Genomic DNA, 20,295 nt, shown 5'->3' with positions numbered 1-20,295 from the left:
GTGAACAAACTCACAAGAAAAAACATACGTTCTGCGTAACTGCAAAATACCTTTAGCTCACCTGACAAAATGAACGACCATTCCATGATATTTGTTTAATATTTAGTACAAATCCAAATTTCCCCAATAGTCGGCAAATTGTCTTTATTTTTTTTTTTAAGATTTTATTTATTTGACAGAGTGAGATCACAAGTAGGCAGAGAGGCAGGCAGAGAGAGAGAGAGGAGGAAGCAGGCTCCCTGCCGAGCAGAGAGCCCGATGCGGGGCTCGATCCCAGGACCCAGAGATCATGACCCGAGCCGAAGGCAGAGGCTTAACCCACTGAGCCACCCAGGTGCCCCGGCAAATTGTCTTTAATCGCTATTGTTCATATCTGAATTCAGTAAAGGTGATGCGTTCACGTTGTCTTCTGGGGCTCTTCGCCTGTCCCCAGCCCTCTCCTGCCCAGCTTTGCTTTTCATGACTCTGACTTCTTGACTGGGTTAGCTGGTTTGTGGAATGCCACACACATTCTGGGTTTGTCCGGTTACTTGCTTGTGGCACCTTTTCTTTCACTCTCCTGTTGCCTGTAATTCCTGCTAACTGGAATTATAACAGGAACACAAACATCTGGGGTCTCAGGTTTTTAATGGATGCCGTCCCAGGTTAGGGTGGTATCAGCCAGCTCTCTCTGTTTTAAAAGTATGTTGTTGTCTTTTGCCGGTAGAGATCTGTGGAAAGCGGGCGAGTAACCCATTCCCCATCTTTCCACTGATGTTTTACCTTTGAGAGCACTTCTCCTTGTTGACTGCACCTGCTTCCTCAGGCTCCCCTGACTTCCCTGGCCCCGTCCCCCCAGCTCTTCCCACCTGGTTCATCCTTCTTGGCTCCTGTGGCTGAGTAATGGTCCCCCAAGGGTGTCCACGTTCTAATCCCCGGGACCCGTGAACGTGAACAGAAATGACAAAAGGGCCTTTGCACATATGATCAGGCTGAGGATCTTGAGATGGAGAGGTTCTCTCGGATTATCCAGGTGGGTCTGCTGGCATCACAGGGATGCTTATAGGTGGGAGTGGGTCAGAGTCAGACAGAAGGTGCATGATGATGAAAGCAGAGGGAAAGAGAGAAAGACTGCTGGTCTTGAAGATAGAGGAAGGGGGCTATGAGCCAAAAGCTGTGGGTGGCTTCTGGAAGCTAAAGAGGGCAAGGAAATGCTCCTCTGGAGCCTCCAGAGTACACACAGTCTTGCAGACCCATTTTAGACTTCCGATCTCCAGAACCGTAAGATAATAGACGGGTGTTGTTTTACACCAATAAATTGTGGTATTCTTGCAGCAGCAATCGGAAACGAACAGTTTCCTGCGATGATTCTCTTCCTCTGCACGCCCCTGCAATGCCTGTGGTCTCCCCGGCCCCTGGTGCCCCATCTTCTCATTCTCTGTGCTCCCCCTGGACCATTCATCAGCTCTTGCGGTTTTGACTGTCATCTCTAGACTGGAAGTCCTCCCCCATTCAACACTGCTGCAGAAACCACCGCTAGAAGCCCACGAGCTACATAGAAGGGGGCTCCTTTGGAGGTGGATCAAGTCAGAGTTGCAAGGCCATGGGGGTCAGCAGCAGCAGCAACACACGGGAATTCTAGAACAGAGGCAGCTGGTGCTTCCCTGGGTCTCTGTTGACCCAGCCAGCACATGGGGCAGCTTGAGGCCAGGGGGATCAGCTTCTTGGGCAGCTAGGACCAGGCTTTCCCAAAAGACCTTAAAACTGTGTCAGTTTTGTAATGAATCTTGACAAAGAGAAGGCATTATGTGGGTAGACAGGAGGAAAATATCCTAGGTCTAGGGGAGGACCATGCCTCGGCTGGCATTGGCAGGCCATGATCACATCACAGTGGAACTTTCTCTGGCTTTAGTGGAAAGTGCTCCTGGGAGTTGCTATCAACAAGAGGCAGCTGGAGGACCAGGCCGAGGGTGTTACTGTCAAACCCACGCAATGTACAGCATCTGCTTCCCAGCTAGGATTTGTCTCAGCGAAGCTGAGAAGCAGTTCCTGAAGCAGTTCAGTCTCCTGGTGGAGGCCAACACAGCGCGATGGCCTGCAGTCCTAGACCCAGGAAGGAGCTGGGGTTCTGTCTATGCCCAGCATTTTATTTATTTTTATTTATTTTTTAAAGATTTTATTTATTTATTCCACAGAGAGAAAACGGACATAAATGGGGGGAGAGGGGGCAGCAGGCAGAGGGAGAAGCAGGCTCCCCGCTGAGCAGGGAGCCCGATGCAGACTCAATCCCAGGACCCCAGGATCATAACCTGAGCTGAAGGCAGACGCTTAACGACTGAGTCCCCCAGGTGCCCCTGTGCCCAGCATTTTAGACTGTGGTTCTGTCCTTGACAGCAGGAAATCCCGCAGCTCAGAATGCTTCTGTATAAGAGGGAAAAGCTAACTTCTGCGTGGAGACACTCAGTTGGCACAGAAGTGAGGCCAGCCAGCTCAGCTTGCATTTTCCACACCAGGGAAGAGCTGTTTTTACACTGTCAATATTTGGAGACTGCTTTCCCTTTATTAACTCAGGCCCTTAGGAACTCTCAGTATTCGCATCACAACCACTCCGCCTGCCTGTGCCAGGGGTGGGTGATCGCCCCGACAAGCCTGCCACCCTTTGTTGTGTGTAAAGAGCTGAAACTTTGATCTTGAAAGGGTGGCCCTAGCAGTGCCTGGGGCCTTTGAAGTGTCACATGTTCAGAATCTTCAGTTTGGGGGCACCTGGGTGGCTCGGTCAGTTGAGAGTCTGCCTTTGGCTCAGGTCGTGATCCTGGGGCCCTGGGAGCGAGCCCTGAATAGGGCTCTTTGCTCAGCAGGAGAGCCGGCTTCTTCTCCCTCGGCCCCTCCCCCCATTCATGCTCTCTCTCTCTCTCTCTCACACTCGCTCACACACTCTCAAATAAATAAAATCTTAAAAAAAAAAAAAGAATCTTCAGTTTGTTGCTATGGAGAACTTCCTCATCGTTACTATATCTTAAAAAATAAAACCAAAAACAAACCCAGCTTTATTATTTCACAATCTTATTCACTAGGCAAGTAGCATTTTAACAAAAGTCGATTGTAAGGTATGAATTAGCAATAATGGGAGCAAAGCAGACAGGAAGTTCCTGGTGTATGTTTAAAAAAAAAAAAATAGTGACGTGTCACACAGGTAAATGGGCCCAGTGAGAATCCAAGGAGTGTTCATACCAAGCCAAAAATGCTCTGGGGTTGGGGAGTGGAAATGTTGCCCCCCCCCCCAATCAACTGGGATGGGCTACTCATACCAAGCTGCTGATAAGCCAACTACCTTTATTAGCTCCATTTTACAGATGGGGCAACTGAGGCACAAGAAACTTAAGGAACTTGCCCCAGATAAGCTTCATAAGTGGAGGCAGTGGGACTCAGCGATGCAGTCTGGCTCCAGACCCCTTCTTATAACCATGACATTCTACTGTCTCTCATGACAGGACGGAAGGCCTTCCTCACACAAAACCCTAGTGTTCCAACCCCATGTCTGCCAGGCCTTGGTGGACTTCCTCAGCGGGTATGGGGCCTTGACCAGGGCCCCCATGAAGCACTCCAATTTCACCCTCTGAACCGTGATTACCAAAGGTTCCTGTCAGCCCCTAGAAGGCTCAGGAGCACCTGGGGATGGGCTCTCTAGGAGGTGTCCCTTGGGGACTCCACAGGCCAGTGCTCCCTGACCAGGCCACTGGGGGCTGGCGCGTCTGGGCAGTCATACTGTCAGACTCGAGGGAGAAAAGCTCCTTCTATCAAGCTATCACACCAAGGGTTCCTAGGGACACTCAGATATCCTGGTAACAAAAAGTTACCTATTTCACATGCCCCATCATGTGATAAACAGGGTGTGTACCCTCTGAATAGGAGGTTCAGATGGACAGCAAGTGTGGTCTCATGACCAGACCTCCGGACCGAGCAAGAGTCCCGGCAAACACGGGAATGGAATGGTTGGCAGCCAAAACCTCGAAGCTGCAGCTCACCCCCAGGCCATTGGGGGCCCCAGAGATGGAGCTAAGGCCCAGTCGGTCATCTATCCAACCCTTGGTTTAACCCCGAACCACTTCAGTTCAAAGGAACTGGTCTTCAAAGGAGATGACTGTCTATCCTGCCTTGCCAACCTCCTTTACCAACATTTTCCCAGCGTCCTGCATAAGCGGTCTCCCTCCCAACCTGACTGGAAACATTTCCAGAGCTACTGGTCCAGCCTGTCAGTAAAGGGACAAAGGACATAGGGTCTGTAGACCTGCTGCCCCAGAACCTCCAGGGCGGAAGTTGCCTGAGGGATGTCTCTTCAGAATGCAGATACCTGGGCCCTACTCCCCAGATAATCGTGTTCACCAGTCCTGGGGTGGCTCAGAAGTCTGCATTTTCCACAAGCTCCCCAGACCAGATCATTCCAAGACACATTAAGATTTAAAAACCAGGGCACCTGGGTGGCTCGGTTGGTTAAGAGGCTGCTTTCGACTCAGGTCATGATCCCAGGATCCCGGGATCGAGCCCGGCATTGAGCTCACTGCTCAGTGGGGCGTCTGCTTCTCCCTCTGCCTGCTGCTCCCCCTATTTGTGCTCTCTCTGTCAAATAAATTAATAAAGGGTGCCTGGGTGGCTCAGTCGTTAAGCAGCTGCCTTCAGCTCAGGTCATGATCCCAGTGTCCTGGGATCGAGGCCCACATTGGGCTCCTTGCTCGTCGGGAAGCTTGCTTCTCCCTCTCCCACTCCCCCTACTTGTGTTCCCTCTCTCTCTGTCTCTCTGTCAAATAAATAAATAAAATCATTTAATAAATAAAATCTTTAAATAAAATTAAATTAAATTTTAAAAACCGCTGGTAGAAGGCAAAGAATATGAGAGTATCAGAATTCCCAAGTTCGGGGCCCAAATCCACCTGTCACAGCTCATTGACCTGAAATAACTCACTTGCTCCCTTTCAGCCTCAGTTTCCTTATCTTCACAATGGGAGCAACATAGACCCTGCAAAACTCACTGGTTTGCCAACAATTACATCCCATAAGGCATGTTTGGGTAGGCTGAAAAATGGCCCCCAAAAGAGATCTATGTGCTGATCTCTGGAACCTGTGAACATCCCTTTCTATGGAGACAGGGTCTCTGCAGATGTGAGTAAAACTAAGGATTATGAAACGGGGGGGGGGGGGGGGTATCCTGGAGTAGCCCCAGGAGCCTTACGTGCTGTCTCAAGGGTCTTAGAGAGGAGAGGGAGATGTGACACAGAGGAGAAGACGGGATGAAGACGGAGACAGAGGCGGCCCTGACGCAGCCTCAGGGAACTCGGGATGTGTGAGGTGCCCTAGAAATGTTGTAGGTGCCTTAGAAATATTTAATGTTGTCATGACAGGATGTCAGCGTTAGGGGCTGCTTTTGCATATGGCTCCCATCCGCATCCGGCGGGAAAGATGGGCGGGGCCTGCTGTGGCTCCACCCAATACAAATTCCTTTCTATAAATCGCCTTCTCTAGGGCCCCTGCCTTTTGAACATTTTGAGGACTATCAACAGAACAAGGTACGAGTTAAACCGAGGCAAACAGGCTTCACCACATCCATACTGGAAATGGGTTTTTCTGGTCAGGAGGGATGAGAACGTGCACTGAGCACCGTCGTGGACATGCGCAGAACAGACCCCTGGTTGCTGAGCGGTGTCTGCAATGCGTTTGGCCGCTGCCCTAGCACACACCTTGGATGATCTTGCGCTGCTGAATCCTGTAGGACCCATACAAAGTTACAGCCTCAGAGCGCCTATGTGGCTCAGTGAATTAAGCCTCCGACTCTTGATTTTGGCTCAGGTCATGATCTCCTGGAGCCTGCTTAAGATTCTTTCTCTCTCCCTCTCTCTCCCTCTGCCCCTCCCCCACTTCTTAAAAAAAAAAAGTTTAACCCTCTTAGAAATAAGAATCTTGCTAATATGAAAACTTGGAATCACAGAGTTCCTGTTATAACAGGAACTTGGGGAGCTTTTCTTAATTATTTCTAATGTATTCACATCCCTAGGAGATGATGTGTGCATTTTAAAGAGAAGAAAACGAATGTTCGGCTGGTTTGTCCCTGGTCTTGCTGTGATGGCTGCTGGCTATCCCATAGTCCCTCCCTCTTGCCCCTCGGTGCGGTGCTCTGTCCTAGTGCCCTAAATGACCTCAGTCCCTGAATGGCACCTGGGGCAGGGCGTGGCCATCACCCCCCATATCCCCTGCCCTCTGCCGCAGCCCTCACTCCTACCCTCAGCCACCAGTTCCCTGGGGGATGGCAAAAACTAGTTTCCTTCTCTCCACACTCCCAGGCATCACATTTGAGGCGTGTTGCCCGCACGGTCCATGCTACCCACCTGGACCCCTCCTCTGTGATTGCGTGGCCGGGCCTGTGTTGGTGACATGGAAAGGACAAGGGTCACACTGTCTAGTCCCCGAGCTGATGGACCAGACCATAGTCACCACGGTCACTGCAGCACTGTTCCCTGAGCTAGCCAGGCACTGTGGTAGTCATTCTGCATATGTCCCCGCATTTAATCCTGGTGACCACCCGGTGTCCTAGTGTCCCTACTTCACCGAGGAGGAGGCAATGGCTCAGAAGTTTTACAACATGTTTACAGTCACACAGGAGATAAGAGGCAGAGCAAGGAAGCGGCTGTCCACCTGTGGCCCCATTGTTAAGTAGACCATTGTCTACTTAAATGGAAGAACTCTCTTGTCAAAAGCAAAATTTGAGAAGACACAGACCTAAATTCCCAGGGAGGAAGGGTGCAGAGGAGTGAAAATCCAGGGACACAGACAGTCACAGAAGAAAAGAATGAGGGCAATTTCCAGTGCGGTTAGCAGCTGGGGCTGGCCCTGTGGGCACAGATCTAGAAGAAACTAGTAAAAGGCCACGCCGGTTGTAGAAAAGGGATCCCCATGCATGTTTTCTATCCCGCGTTACCAGTGTGGCTGCCGTGGAATTTTCGGTTTTTAAATATCGATCATATCTCAATTCTAACCTTACAGCCTGTGGGTATGAGTCAAAATATTTAGCAGCTTGAAAAGCATGGGTAATGGCCGGTCTCAACGGCACTGGGCGTGACAAGCACTCAGGCCGTGCTGCTAGGCCATGCCCCTAACTGGAGTCAGGCCTTCTTGTGGCTTCACGGTGCTTAGAAGAGGAGGAAAGTCAAAGTGGAAAGTTGCACAGAGATCAGTCATCGGTTCAGAGAAGCATCCGTGCCCAAGAAGTGGTGGTGTGCGGAAGACGGGAGGCCAGGTTGTCCGCTAGTGACCGGGCAGTGTTTCTCAAATGGGGGCCGTCCCATTAGGTCTCCTGGGACCGACCATGCTCCCAGGTCAACCCCTGGGCCTCCTCCCAGAGTGACTCAGCATGTCTGCGGCCGGTGGTGCCAATCCAGGTGGCTCTGGAGCTCTGTGGCTCTGCTTACCATAATCTGTCTCTCACTTAGAGTCGTTCTAAGAAGAGATGACGTGTGTAAAATGCTTGGTGGCACTCCTAAACCAGTGAACCTGAGGTCTGGGCGTTCGTTCCCCTGACATACATCCGAGTCTACCCAGTCAGTAAATGTTAGAGACTGAAATCTTTGACTATTTCTCCCTCTTTATTATGGTCTCTTGTTTTAATACTTTCAAATGCATATTCTTTTGTATACACTCGGATTGTCTTATTTTAAGCTGCCTCATCATATAGGAAGTACATACAGTATAAGAAAAAAAAATAAGGGGCACCTGGGTGGCTCAGTGGGTTAAGTCGCTGCCTTCGGCTCAGGTCATGATCTCAGGGTCCTGGGATGGAGCCCCGCATCGGGCTCTCTGCTCAGCCGAGAGCCTGCTTCTCTCTCTCCCTCTGCCCTCCCCCTGTTCTTGCGCGTGCACAGTCTCTCCCTCTCCCTCTCAAATAAATTTTTTTTAAATCTTTTTTAAAAAATGAAGACTCTTAGTGAATGATGACTGAAGTATTTATTTCACATACGGGAAAACCAAACTATCAGAGCAGTTCAATGTCCCGCTCAAAAGTCATGCTGTCACTGAGAGTAGATCTGCTGCATGTCCCCTTTGAGTAGACGGACACCCTGACCACGCCAGACTCCCACCGTGAGGAGGGAAGGGCGGCCAGGGATCATCCTGTCGGTAGGTATGAGCAGGCATGAGCCCAAACTTTGCTTGAACCTTTGTATCAACCTACCTGTGTGTTCTAAATCTTTGGGGACTTAAGAAATTCATGTAGCCGAAGGCTGACTTTATCATTGTTTCTAGAATTCCTGAACTTACATCTAATCAATGAATTAATCTAATCAACTTACAATCCATCAATGATGGATTACCACTATGCCTCTTCTGCAGAACCCCATCAATAACGCAAGCAGGGTCCTTTGGATTTATTGCTAATATCAGAATATTCGCTTCCAAATAGAGGTTTACATTTCAGATGTTAACTTGGAAAGCAAGATCTTCTCATTTGCTTTGTATGTTGAGATTCGTTCAGCCAGCAGAAAATAAATGTATATTTATTAGTGAAAGAATAATTAATGATGTTGGTGCAAGCTGCTAATTGTCATCCAGAAAAAGTTAACAAATTTTGAGTTAAATAGAGAAACAGATTGGAATTGGTGATGAATATTATGAGTGCATTAACTAGATGATTTTAGAAATAATAGCATATCCTTTTAGAACGAACAAATGTTTATAAAAATTAAATAATGCAAGACAGAATCATGGAGAATAGATTTCATTATAAGTGTAATCTTTTGAGTTGTTTGCAGTACTAAATTTATAACATTAAACAGAATAACCTATAAGAATTATACTTAATTTTTAGCTATTTAACTCTACTTAGTCCCTGATTCTTGCTTCTCTGCGGGAGTCCATTGAAATTAAGTCCCTATTTAGAATTGCAAATGTGCAGCCGGGTGGCAGAAGGAATCCAGCCCTGATAATACTGAGCCAGACTTAACAGAACTGAATCGGCAAACTTTAAAAATGTGCTCAAATTTGAAGCAATAGGGGTGCCTGGGTGGCTCAGTTGGTCAAGAGTCTGCCTTTGGCTCAGGTCATGATCTCGGGGTCCTGGGATTGAGCCCTGTATCAGGGCTCCCGGCTCAGCAAGGAGTCTGCTTGTCCCTCCCTGCATCCCAACCCCCTGTGCACTCTCTCTCTCAAGTTAATAAATAAAATCTTTAAACATAAATTAACTAATAAATAATTTTAAATAATAAAATGGAATTACATTTTTATAAATTATATTTATTAACATATAATGTATAATTTGCCCCAGGGGTACAGGTCTGTGAATCATCAGGCTTACACGTTTCACGGCACTCACCATAGCCCATACCCTCCCCAGTGTCCATAACCCAGCCACCCTCTCCCTACGGAATTACATTTTTAAATCAAATTTCAGGTTTGTCCTTGTTTCCCAGAATTCATTCTAAAGTGTTGAGACATGGTTTGGCATTGGCTTTGGCTGTTTCAGTTCATCCGTGACTGCCTCCAGGCCTCCGTGTGTTTGGTGCAGCTCTGGGCATGGAAAGGGGCAGGAGCTTAAGGGAGTCCCCTTCGTGTCCTCACCTGTTCCATCCTCTGCTCAACTCAGCGGGGAAGGGCTGAAAAGGGCCATAGCGTCCAGTCGTGTGGTGTAGATGGGAAGGGCAAGCAGGATTTGGAACCCACGGAGGCGTGGAGACTGGGTGTGCTGTCCTGGAACCCTGGAATGTGCAGCTCCTGGGTGTGTATGTCCCCTGGCTTTACTGGGGGAGGGGTGGGGCTCGGGATGGCAAGCGCCAGAGCCCAGAGCCCTAAGGTGAAGAGCACAGTGGGTCACCTCTCACCTGTACATCTCTCCCTCCTCCTGGGCAGTTTGTGAAGTTCGCCAACATCGAAGAGGACACCCCATCCTATCACCGGAGCTATGACTTCTTTGTGTCCCGCTTCAGTGAAATGTGCCACTCCAGCCACGATGACACAGAAATCAAAACCAAGTGAGTAGGGGAGGTGAGGGGTCCCACTCAGCTAATGGCAAAAGCATCGAGGGGTCTTACAGCATTCCCAGCCCAGAGCGCACTGTCTGACCTCATCAGCATTTACTTTGGCTCTGACATGGCTGGGGAGGGAGGGAAACACCTGGCAGGACGTAAGTGGGCAAGTGGGCAGAGCTGGACACCCAGCATGTGCTTTCAAAGGAAAATCTTCTGGGGCACGAAATAGGAGCAGATGGAAGGCAATGGTCCTGGGAACCAAATCTGAGCACACTTATACATACATGCACAGACCTGTGTTTTTTTGTTCAGGAGGACATGCATTTATACACACCCAGAAACACACCCATCGCCACTATCCATCACAACATATATCTGCCGATACAAAACCCAAGTCTTCACATTGGCTGATCCCTATGGGCATCCTGACTTTGTCTCTTCCACTAACCCCTGGCTCATTCCCCTCCAAACACACCAAGGACATTCCTGCCACAGGGCCTTTGCACCATCTGTTCCTGTGCCTGGAATGCTTCCTCCATAGATGTGTCTAGCTCACTTGCTTTCCCCCTGCAAGGCCTTGCTCAAATAACTCCTGGTCAACACCACCTTCTCTCAAACATCCCACATACCCCCTTCTCGTCTCCCTTGCTCTGCTCTGTTTTCCCCACATAGCACAATCCCCTTCATAACACACTTATTGTTTCTTACTCTTTGTCTGTCCCCCAGCAGAATGTAAACTCTGGGAGGCCAGGAGTCATCGTTTTGTTCACTGCTGTCTCTCAGGTGCAACAGCACAGCCTGGGGACCAGTAGGTGCTGAATAAACAGTTATTGAGTGAATGAATGAGTGAATGAATGAATGCTTTTTTTTTTTTTTTTGAGATTTTATTTCTTTTATGTCATCTCTGTGCCTAACGTGGAGCTTGAACTCACAACCCGAAGATCAAGGGCTGGATGCTCTGCCAACCGAGCAAACCAGGTGCCAAGAATGAATGCTTTCAGATAAACGTCTTGAATTACAGACTATGCTTTTACGTTCAGACTCAAACTTATCAAGTTCTTCAACTCACAGAAACACACTTATCCACATAGAAAGAAAACTTCCCAAATAAAATCACAAAGACATTTACGTGAACCAATGCCCACAGAAGATAAGGGGGACAGAGCGTCAGACCAATGGAGCAGTGCATGGGCAAGGAAACAGGGAATTGGGGTTTGCGCTAAGGCTCGTCGTAGAACGATAAGGTGCAAAACGATTGGAAGGGGGCCTCTGCCCACACGGGGTGTGTTGTCTACTCGGGGAGGCCCTATGAAATGGAGAATATATTCAAAGGGGACAAAGAAGGAAGGAGAAGGGAAGAGAAGGGAGAGACCGGGGGAGTCGGAGCAAGGAGGCTTGGCGGCTGACGCTGACAGTGGTATGCCCACAGCAGCCCAATTCTCCAGTGCTTTGTTCCAGAACTCAGCTGCTGGCTCTTTCCTTCATCACCCCATTACCTCGGAGGGGCCCTGGGCATCATGTTTTGTGCAACAGCAGGGCCAGGGAGCCCTGTTGACGGTCTGGGTTGAAGAAACCGGAAGTGAGTCCCTCCATCCTGCAGAGAGCCAGTTCCCAAAGTTGTGAGCCTGTGGAACATCTCCAGGGCAGGTCACCTGTGAGTGGTTGGCAGGATCCCCTCCTCCCCAGACCCCCATCTCTAAAAATAGTCATGGACTCTGGAAGGGTGCTACCCCAGTGCCTCCGACGGGTAGTGGGGGCCCCTGGAGGAAGGAGCCCCTTGTCGTCTCCCCAGCACTGGCCCTGCCGGAGCCCCCTCACGGCAGATGGGCTCTAAAGAGACAGAAGGTTCTGGAACAGTTGGGGCATGTTTGGGGGCAGGTGCTGGGGAAGGCACAGGACAGGAGCCTGGTGTGGCTGTAACAGGGGCTGGTCATTCAGGCAGTACTGAGCTTTCAGAAGGGGGAGCAGAGGGGACACCCCTGTGCCACCACACACACACACACACACACACACACCCCACATACACACTAACACATACATGATCACACAAACACAGGACATGGCGGGGGAAGAAGGCACAGGAGCAGACGTTGTCAGCCCTGTGTTGTGACAGCATTGGGATGTGCGGCCTACGGGGAAGACAGTGGCTGAGGTTGGCTCCTGGCACCTGAGCGGGGCCATTAGTGCCCACAGACGGCACGTGCCGACCCTGAAAGGAAGGCCTGCCAGGGTGACAGGTGTTTCTGGCATAAGTCATCCTTTTTCTTTCTGTCAGCCTTCCTGTATCCCTTTTCCCCAAGAGCCCCCTGGTTGTTCATTCACAGCCTCAGCAGAGCCCAGAGCCCCCTTCCAAGAACAACACTTGGGTCTTATAAATAAGAGTGTGTGTTGCGGGGGGCGGGGGAGGGGTCCCTTGGGTTCAGATACTCCCCAGGCCCCTTGCTCTTGGTTAAGCCTCTGATGGGCCCATGACAGGGAGCCATAAGAGGAACAGGCCTCTCTGAGGGCCTGGTCTTTTGGGGTTTGTTTTGAAAGGGTCGGTGAGCTCCAGGTGCCATGGAATGAAATGTGTACATATGTGGGAGGCATTCTGGGGAGACCGAATTAATTCACATTCACACATAAGGAAGCCCTGGGGAGGAAATGGCCCATCTACCTGCCGGCAAGGCTCTCTTGGGTGGGACATAGGAGCCCAGTGTGTTTGGGACATATTTCTTCTGTGCATTAGGAAGTACCTTGTTTTTTGTTTTTTAAAAGAGTTTACTTATTTATTTGACAGCGAGAGATCACAACTAGGCAGAGAGGCAGGCAGAGAGAGAAGGGGAAGCAGGCTCCCCGTTGAGCAGAGAGCCCAATACGGGTCTCTATCCCAGGACCCTGAGATATGACCTGAGCTGAAGGCAGAGGCTTAACCCACTGAGCCACCCAGGGGTCCCTAGGAAGTACCTTGTAACCCAGAACCAGGAGTAAGAATAGTGAGGGGGACAATATTCTAGTTACTTCGCTCTTTTTTTTTTTTTTTTTTTTAGTTACTTTGCTCTTAAGTCTGCATAGCCTCTGGCTCAGGGTCTTGACGGGGGTGGGGGCAGGGCAGGATCAAAGCAGCTCATGTCCACTTGCACAGGAAGCTGGCCGGCCAGGAGGCTGAGTCATACGGCGGGTAGAAGGTGGGCTCCCTTCTGCCTTTGGATGGACGATTGCATCCCCGGTCCCCACGCTGTGCTCCTCCCCTTGCCACAGAAGCCAGGCTTCTCAGGGCTGGAGGATTTCATGACTCCGTGTTGCCCTTTTTCTTCCAGAATCAGAATGTCAGGCATCAAAGGTCTGCAAGGGGTGGTGAGGAAGACAGTGAACGATGAATTGCAAGCCAATATCTGGGACCCACAGCACATGGACAAAATTGTCCCGTCGCTGCTTTTCAATCTGCAGCACATAGAGGAGGCAGAGAGGTAAGCAGGCGAGGCTGGAGCTCGGGCAGCAGCCATGCACGGCCCTCCCGGGCTGCCTCTGCCATCTGCTTGGGAACCACAGGGCTTGGGCTGGCTGGTAAAGCCTAATTAAAAGGCCAGGGATCTTGGGTTTTGTGGCTTGTTATGCAATGCGTCCAAGGCCGGTTCCCTAGGAGCCTTGGCTCTGGCCTTCTGCCAGCTTGTTGCACCCCCTAAGGTCTGCGTTCACGAAGGATAGTAACTGTACTGGGTTCCCTGAGGGTAAGTGCGAGATGGTAAGAACACAAAGAACCAAGAGTCGGGTTACCTCTGTCTCTCTGAAAGCAGCAGGCCAAGGAGGTTTTAAAGCGCCTTTCATGGCTCCAGTGGCTGAGGACTTTCCCTTCCTCCCTCACTTCCTAATGGCACTGCAGGCCATTAGGAACTAATGGAACTAGCTTGACCAGCCAGCAGCCCCTGGACACTAGTTGGAGATGCTGGGTTTTAATCTGGGAGCCCTCAGACAGGGGATTCAGTGTGTCCCAGCCCCTCGATCTTCCCATCTGTAAAATGGGATGCAGGGAAAGGCTCATGTTGCTCTCCACCTGGGCTGTGCATGGTGAGGTGTGAGAACAGCAGGTTCCTCCCTCCTGGTGAAGCTGGGGACAGGCTGAGGGGGAAGGAAGTGTGGCCCTCTAGGGGCCGTTCCTGGAACTGCACCTCACCCCCGAGCTTGGCCTGTGGACTCTAGGGGTCTCAGCCCCCAGAGAGAGACATGAGGCTCCCTCTTCTGTCCAGATCCAGCCCCTGTGACTGAGGTACCACTGAGTCCCACTTGCGCCAACCGCCATGCCTTTCTTTTTCCTCTCCCTCCCTCTCTCCTCCACTTTCTTTTGCTTTCTCTATTACTCGGCCTCCCTCTCTTTCACACTCAATCTTTTTCCTTCCCAGGCTTTGGGGAATGGAGACACTGTGGTCTGTGCCTCCCAGACCTGTGATGTGCAGGCTATCTGTCCTTCCTGCGGGGGCACCTGTGCTCAAGGATTTCCGGAAAGAGAATTTGACCCCTTCTCCCATGATCTTCCTCCATCCTGGGGTCCTTTACTCTGTTTCATCTCTGACAGTCAGGATATCTCCCACATTATCTCTGCAGCCCACATCAAATTCCTGCCTGTCCCAGTGCACCGCGTGCAAGGACACAGTGTGGAAACGCAGGCTGCTGGGGCGCGTGGGCCGTGCAGTCGGTTAAGCGTCTGCCTTTGGCTCAAATCATGATCTCAGGGTTGAGATGGGGGCTCGCCTTGGGCTCCCTACTCAGCGGGAAGTCTGCTTCTCCCTCTTCCACTCTCCCTGCTTGTGCCTCTCTCTCTGTCTCTGATAAATAAGTAAAATCATCTTTAAAAAAAGAAAAAAGAAATGCAGGCTGCACAAAGACTGATTCGAGCTTTGCTCGCCATCACTTACCCACGTGCTGCTTGTTTCCACAGCCGCTCTCCCTCGCCCCTCCAAGCACCAGAGAAGGAGAAAGAGAACCCAGCAGAGCTGGCCGAGAGGTGCCTTCGGGAACTGCTGGGCCGGGCTGCCTTTGGCAACATCAAAAACGCCATCAAGCCTGTTCTCATGTGAGTGCCGCCGGCCCCCACCCCAGCCCTCAGAGAACTTTCAGGTCCTGGCATCTTGCTGACTCGGGGAGAAGGGAAAGAGGTGTTATGGTGGCGGTCCTTTGCCCAAGATGGTCCCTTGTCTGTGCCTGTGTGACAGCAGAAGCTACCACACAGTGGCCAAGAGTGGTGTTGGGGAGAGGTGCTGGTAGGAGGCCCCGAAACCAGAGGAAGGTGCCCGGCTTCACTCCTGAGTCCACAGCTGCGGAACTCTGTTCTTGGCTTCCCGTGAGGCGACAGCCCCGGGGTCCTCATCCTCCTCCCTCCCGCCACCTGTAAGGCCTTCCTCACCTGGGAGCTCTGCCAGGGGCTGGGTCTCTCGGGAGGCTCCTCTACCCCCAAGCTTGTCTGTCCTCCCTACCATTGCTTTACCTTTCATAGCCATTCCCCCGTGTTTTCTCCCTCACAGCCACCTGGATAACCATTCTCTCTGGGAACCCAAGGTCTTTGCCATCCGTTGCTTTAAAATCATCATGTACTCAATTCAGGTACGGCGGCTTCCCCCTCCAGCTTGTGGACCAGCCAAGGGCACCTCGGGGAGCAGGCTGGTGTGCTAAAGGAGAAAGCCAGCCGTCCTCTGTGACTTCTTCCCAGCCCCCAGGTTCCTCAACGTGCTGCTTCATCTGGCTGGGAGGAAGGGCAGGTTTTAGTTTTATTTCTGATACAGCACAGATCAATACTTTATAAAATACAATTAAAAAGAATTCTTTAAAAAAGTAAATGAAAAGCTCATGTAAAATACAAGCCCCCAGACCCCACTCGGCCACCACAGCCTGGTGACGTTGCTTACTAAGTCCTTACTCTCGAGGTTTCTACTGTCCCAGTGTAATTGGGCTACACTTTATGCAGCACGGGACTAAACCCTGTGGCCTGTGGTGGCCCTTAGCAGTATGACCTGGGACCCAGGAACAATGAAAAGAAAGACCAAAAAATTGACTTTTGACCCGTTTGAAGTGGAAGGGCCCAGGGCAACTCTGGAAATCAAGGTCGTCCCTGGGATGGGGCTTCTGCTCCTGTGGGACCTGGGGGAAGGGACTGAGGAGACGTGGACACCATCTCCAGTGCCCACTGGCCTCAGGACCTCACCTTCGTCCACGCCGGCCGTTGCGTCCCAGTCGAGGGCTGCCCTGGCGCAGAGGCCGCGTGGGGGTTGCGGTTTGGGGCCAGCACGTCTTCCTCCCCCCAGCCGCAGCACTCCCACCTGGTTATCCAGCAGCTCCTGAGCCACCTGGATGCCAACAGCCGCAGCGCGGCCACGGTGCGGGCGGGCATCGTGGAGGTCCTGTCGGAAGCTGCCGTCATCGCGGCCACCGGCTCTGTCGGTAAGGGGGTCCTGAGGGACAGCGTGGGGGCCCCCCGAAGCCTCCAAGGACAAAGCCCTGCCCTCGGCGGGAGGCTGCCTCCCCCTCCAGAAAAGGGCAAGGGAGCGTGGAGAGGGGGCAGAGGAAGGTCCTGGCTGGAATGCAAGACGGGGAGAACGAGCGGGGGTGCCAGCCCTGGATTTCGGGTCTCCCCCTCCCTGCACCCCGCCCCCGCTGCGCTTAGGGCCCACGGTGCTGGAGATGTTCAACACTCTGCTGAGGCAGCTGCGGCTCAGCATCGACTACGCCCTCACCGGGAGCTACGACGGGGTCATCAGCCTGGGCACCAAGATCATCAAAGAGCACGAAGAGCGCATGTTCCAAGAGGCTGTCATCAAGACCATAGGTGGGACCCGGGGCGGGGCCATGGTGGGCGGGGCCCGGTGGTGGGGCGGGGCCGGGCGCCGCCGCGTGCGCCCGGGTTGGGAGGGGCAGGGGGCGGTCTCCACCGGGACCGCGCTCGGAAGCTGCAAGAAAGTCGTCCGCTCAGATTGCGTTACTCGCGGACGTCGGAGGGGGAGTCCGTCAGCGGCGCGCACAGCTCTCGGACTGGCCGGGGTCGGGCGTGAGGGAGAGCGCAGAACGACGTCCGTGGGTTGCTCAGGCGGGGCTTCGGATCAGAGGCGGAGAGCCGGGAACTCTTCCCGCCCCCGGCCCCCATCAGGCGGGTCGGATGCCGCCACGCGGGAGCGATTGGTGGGGAGAAGCGAGGAAGAGGAGAGGCGGGAGGGAGGAAAGGGAGAAGGCGGTGGGTGCGCACGTGGATGCGGACGGGGAGAACCGGACGGCCACCTCTCGAGCTTGCAGAGCTCGTCACTTCAGAGCCGTCCTGGCTTGGCACCGCGGGCGCTCCCCTCTCCTTCCCAGAGACGCTGACCACAGCCTGCGGCATGACAAGCGAAGGTTTCTCCCTCCGCGTCTTAGTTGCCTCCCTAGGGACGCAGCCCGCACTCTGGGCGGTAGTTTGTCCAATTGAGAGGCGGAGCCCTGGCAGCCGGCAGCCCCACCTGAGCCAACCCCGTCTCCTTCCTGCAGGCTCCTTTGCCAGCACGTTGCCCACATATCAGCGCTCCGAGGTGATTCTCTTCATCATGAGCAAGGTCCCACTGCCTTCCCTGCATCATCCCATGGAGACAGGGAAGACAGGGTAAGCCTCCCAGCCTTGCTGCCCTTTCTCCCCTATTGGCCAAAATTCCACCCCAGCTTCCCTTTCCGTGTTTCCTCCCTTACTTCGTTTAATTTTCCTGGTTCTGCCCTCACTTTTCTTCTACTCTCAAATCCCTCAGCTGTCTTTAGTGGGGCCCTTAGATCCCACAACAATTCCTCAGGCTGCCCCACCAATAACTACCTCCCACCTTTGGGGCAAGCTGTTAATTCTCTGGTCTGTTTCCTGGCTCTGGAAGTCAACTGTCCTGGGAAACAAGCTTAATGGAGATTCTAATCACAAGGGGAACCTGGGCAGGCAAATGTGGGGTCTCTGCCCGCATCACCATCCTGGTGAGTATTTGTGTCTCTGGTCTACAGAGAGAACAGGAACCGGCTGACCCAGATTATGCTGCTGAAATCCCTCCTTCAGGTGAGCCTCTCCTGTCCCCAATCCTGCTCTGCCCCTACAGGAGGCAGCTCCTCCCAAGGGACCAAGAGAAGGCTACCACATACAGTTGTGCAGGTTGCACACTGCACAAATAGGCCCGGCCTGAAGGGTGACTAGGGGGCTGAAATCCCCCTAGTAGCAGTCTGGGCATCCACAGAGCTGGATCATCCGGAGCAGGCAGGGCACTGCTCCTAATTTTCACGAAGGTTCCTTATCAGCTACTAATAGCCTTGTCACTCAAACATTATCTCTGAATTGGGATGCTATCTTTGGTTTCTGCATTTTTCCCCCTTCCAAGTACCTCCCTAGGTCCCTTCCACCTGTTTTCCCCTCGGCACTTGTGCCCACCTCAGTTTATCTTTCCCTTCATTGGGATTTTACATTCCTCTTTACATCTTTGCAACCATCACTGGGATCCAGATTGATTATCTTCAAAAGCCATCTCATGACCAACTTTTTAGAACATATATGGACTCGGTGGAGATTTGGAGCCATGGGTCTGAGTGGGGTCCTGGAATCTGTTTGTAACGGGCTCCCCAGGGATTCTTACACACAGCTCCACCTAAGCTCTGGAAATCTCACAGCTAGATTCTCCTCCTGGTTGTCCTTATCTCCATCTGTCCTCATCAATCATACATACAACCGCAAGGAGAATTTTCTAGAAATGATGCTCCCCACACGTTGCTCCTTTTCAGGTAGTAGGTGTCCGTGTACAATTGACATGCCTCCAGATTTCACACCTCTCAGAATGAGGTGGGAGATCCCCAGGCGCCTTCCCTCCCTGACTCCCCATCTCAGCCCTCAGCCCCAGTCTCTGTTCCAGCCCTGCTGATCTGCACGCCCCACCCGTTCCCGAGCCCACGCCGTTCATGCCACTGTGTTTTTATAAAGACTTTTCATGCTGGCATTGCCCACATCTGGTGACCTTCTTATTCTGTGTGCTCCTGCCATTTCTGCTGAGCTTGACCTCGCTGTACCCAACTCCTTATCAAGGTGACAGTTTGGGAGGTACTCACACCCCCCTTTAGCTGATGTTTACTATTGATGCCACCAGGCCTTGCTAGATCCCCTAGGGTCTGCTGAATCATCAAAGGCATTGTTTTGCAATTTGGATTTAACCCATCAATATTGTTTTGCTGCTTTTGTTTTTTGTGGGTTTTTGAAAATTTTTTTTTGTTTTTATTCAAATTCAATTAATTAATGTACAATATATTATTAGTTGCAGAGGTAGAGGTCAGTGATTCATCAGTCTTATAATACCCAGTGCTCATTACATCACGTGCGCTCCTTAATGTCCTTCCCCCAGTTACCCGATCTCCTCCACCCCCTACCCCTCCAGCAACCCTGTTTGTTTCCTAAGAGTCTCTTAAGGTTTGTCTCCCTCTCTGATTTCGTCTTGTTTTATTTTTCCCTCCCTTCCCCTATGATCCTCTGTTTTGTTTCTTAAATTCCACATAGGAGTGAGATCATATGATAATTGTCTTTCTCTGATTGACTCATTTCGCTTAGTGTAATACCCTCTAGTTCCATCCACATTGTTGTATTGGCAGGAATTTTTTGATGGCTGAGTAGTATTCCATTATGTATATACATCACATCTTCTTTTTTTTTTTTCTAAGATTTTATGTATTTATTTGACAGATCACAAGTAGGCAGAGAGGAAGGCAGAGAGAGAGGAGGAAGCAGGCTCCCCGCTGAGCAGGGAGCCCGATGTGGGGGCTCCATCCCAGGACCCTGGGATCATGACCTGAGCTGAAGGCAGACTTAACCTACTGAGCCACCCAGGCGCCCCTACATCACATCTTCTTTATCCATTCATCTGTCAGAGGACATCTGGGCTCCTTTCACAGTTGGGCTGTTGTGGACCTTGCTGCTGTAAACTTTGGGGTTGTTTTGCTGCTTTTGTACACTTTAACAACATTAAGGGTGATGTGTCTACCGACAGCCCCTGGCTTTAATCCGAAGACCCCCAGGATGCCCACCTCGAAGAGTTGTTTTGAAATGGTTGTTGTATGGGGGGGTTTGTGGGTCCTCAGCCCCGCTGTAAGCTCTCCCACCGTCTCTCCGTGTCTGTGTGACCATCCGTGCCCTACACAGTGTCGTGTTCGTGGGGAGTGTTCATCAGCTGTGCCCTGACAGCTGGACCATTAGGTCCAGAGGCTTCCTGGCCCTTGCTCCCCTCTAGTGCTTACCCCTTGCTTGCTTCTAACAACCTTAAATATGTCTAGGTGGTTGTTGGCATGTTCAAAAAAGTTGCCTCAGGCATCC

General features: G+C 51.6%; 1 protein-coding gene across 1 annotated transcript in view; it reads left to right on the top strand.

Moving 5' to 3' along the window:
* The window catches only part of EFR3B (EFR3 homolog B), a gene marked incomplete at its 5' end in the record, with an annotated part of 84,400 nt that overhangs the window by 51,891 nt on the left and 12,214 nt on the right, over nucleotides 1–20,295 (top strand). Inside the window, 8 exons of the mRNA XM_080814695.1 lie at nucleotides 9,865–9,986; nucleotides 13,283–13,432; nucleotides 14,899–15,033; nucleotides 15,482–15,560; nucleotides 16,259–16,394; nucleotides 16,618–16,779; nucleotides 17,469–17,580; nucleotides 17,958–18,009. Of these exons, the coding sequence (XP_080670821.1) occupies nucleotides 9,865–9,986; nucleotides 13,283–13,432; nucleotides 14,899–15,033; nucleotides 15,482–15,560; nucleotides 16,259–16,394; nucleotides 16,618–16,779; nucleotides 17,469–17,580; nucleotides 17,958–18,009 (948 nt within the window). The remainder of the gene's footprint in view (nucleotides 1–9,864; nucleotides 9,987–13,282; nucleotides 13,433–14,898; nucleotides 15,034–15,481; nucleotides 15,561–16,258; nucleotides 16,395–16,617; nucleotides 16,780–17,468; nucleotides 17,581–17,957; nucleotides 18,010–20,295) is intronic.

The sequence above is a fragment of the Martes martes genome (genome assembly GCF_963455335.1).
Source record: "Martes martes genome assembly, chromosome: 9".
Lineage (NCBI taxonomy): Eukaryota > Metazoa > Chordata > Mammalia > Carnivora > Mustelidae > Martes > Martes martes.
Note: the sequence above shows the minus strand (reverse complement) of the source record. Positions and strands in the feature narration are given on the sequence as shown.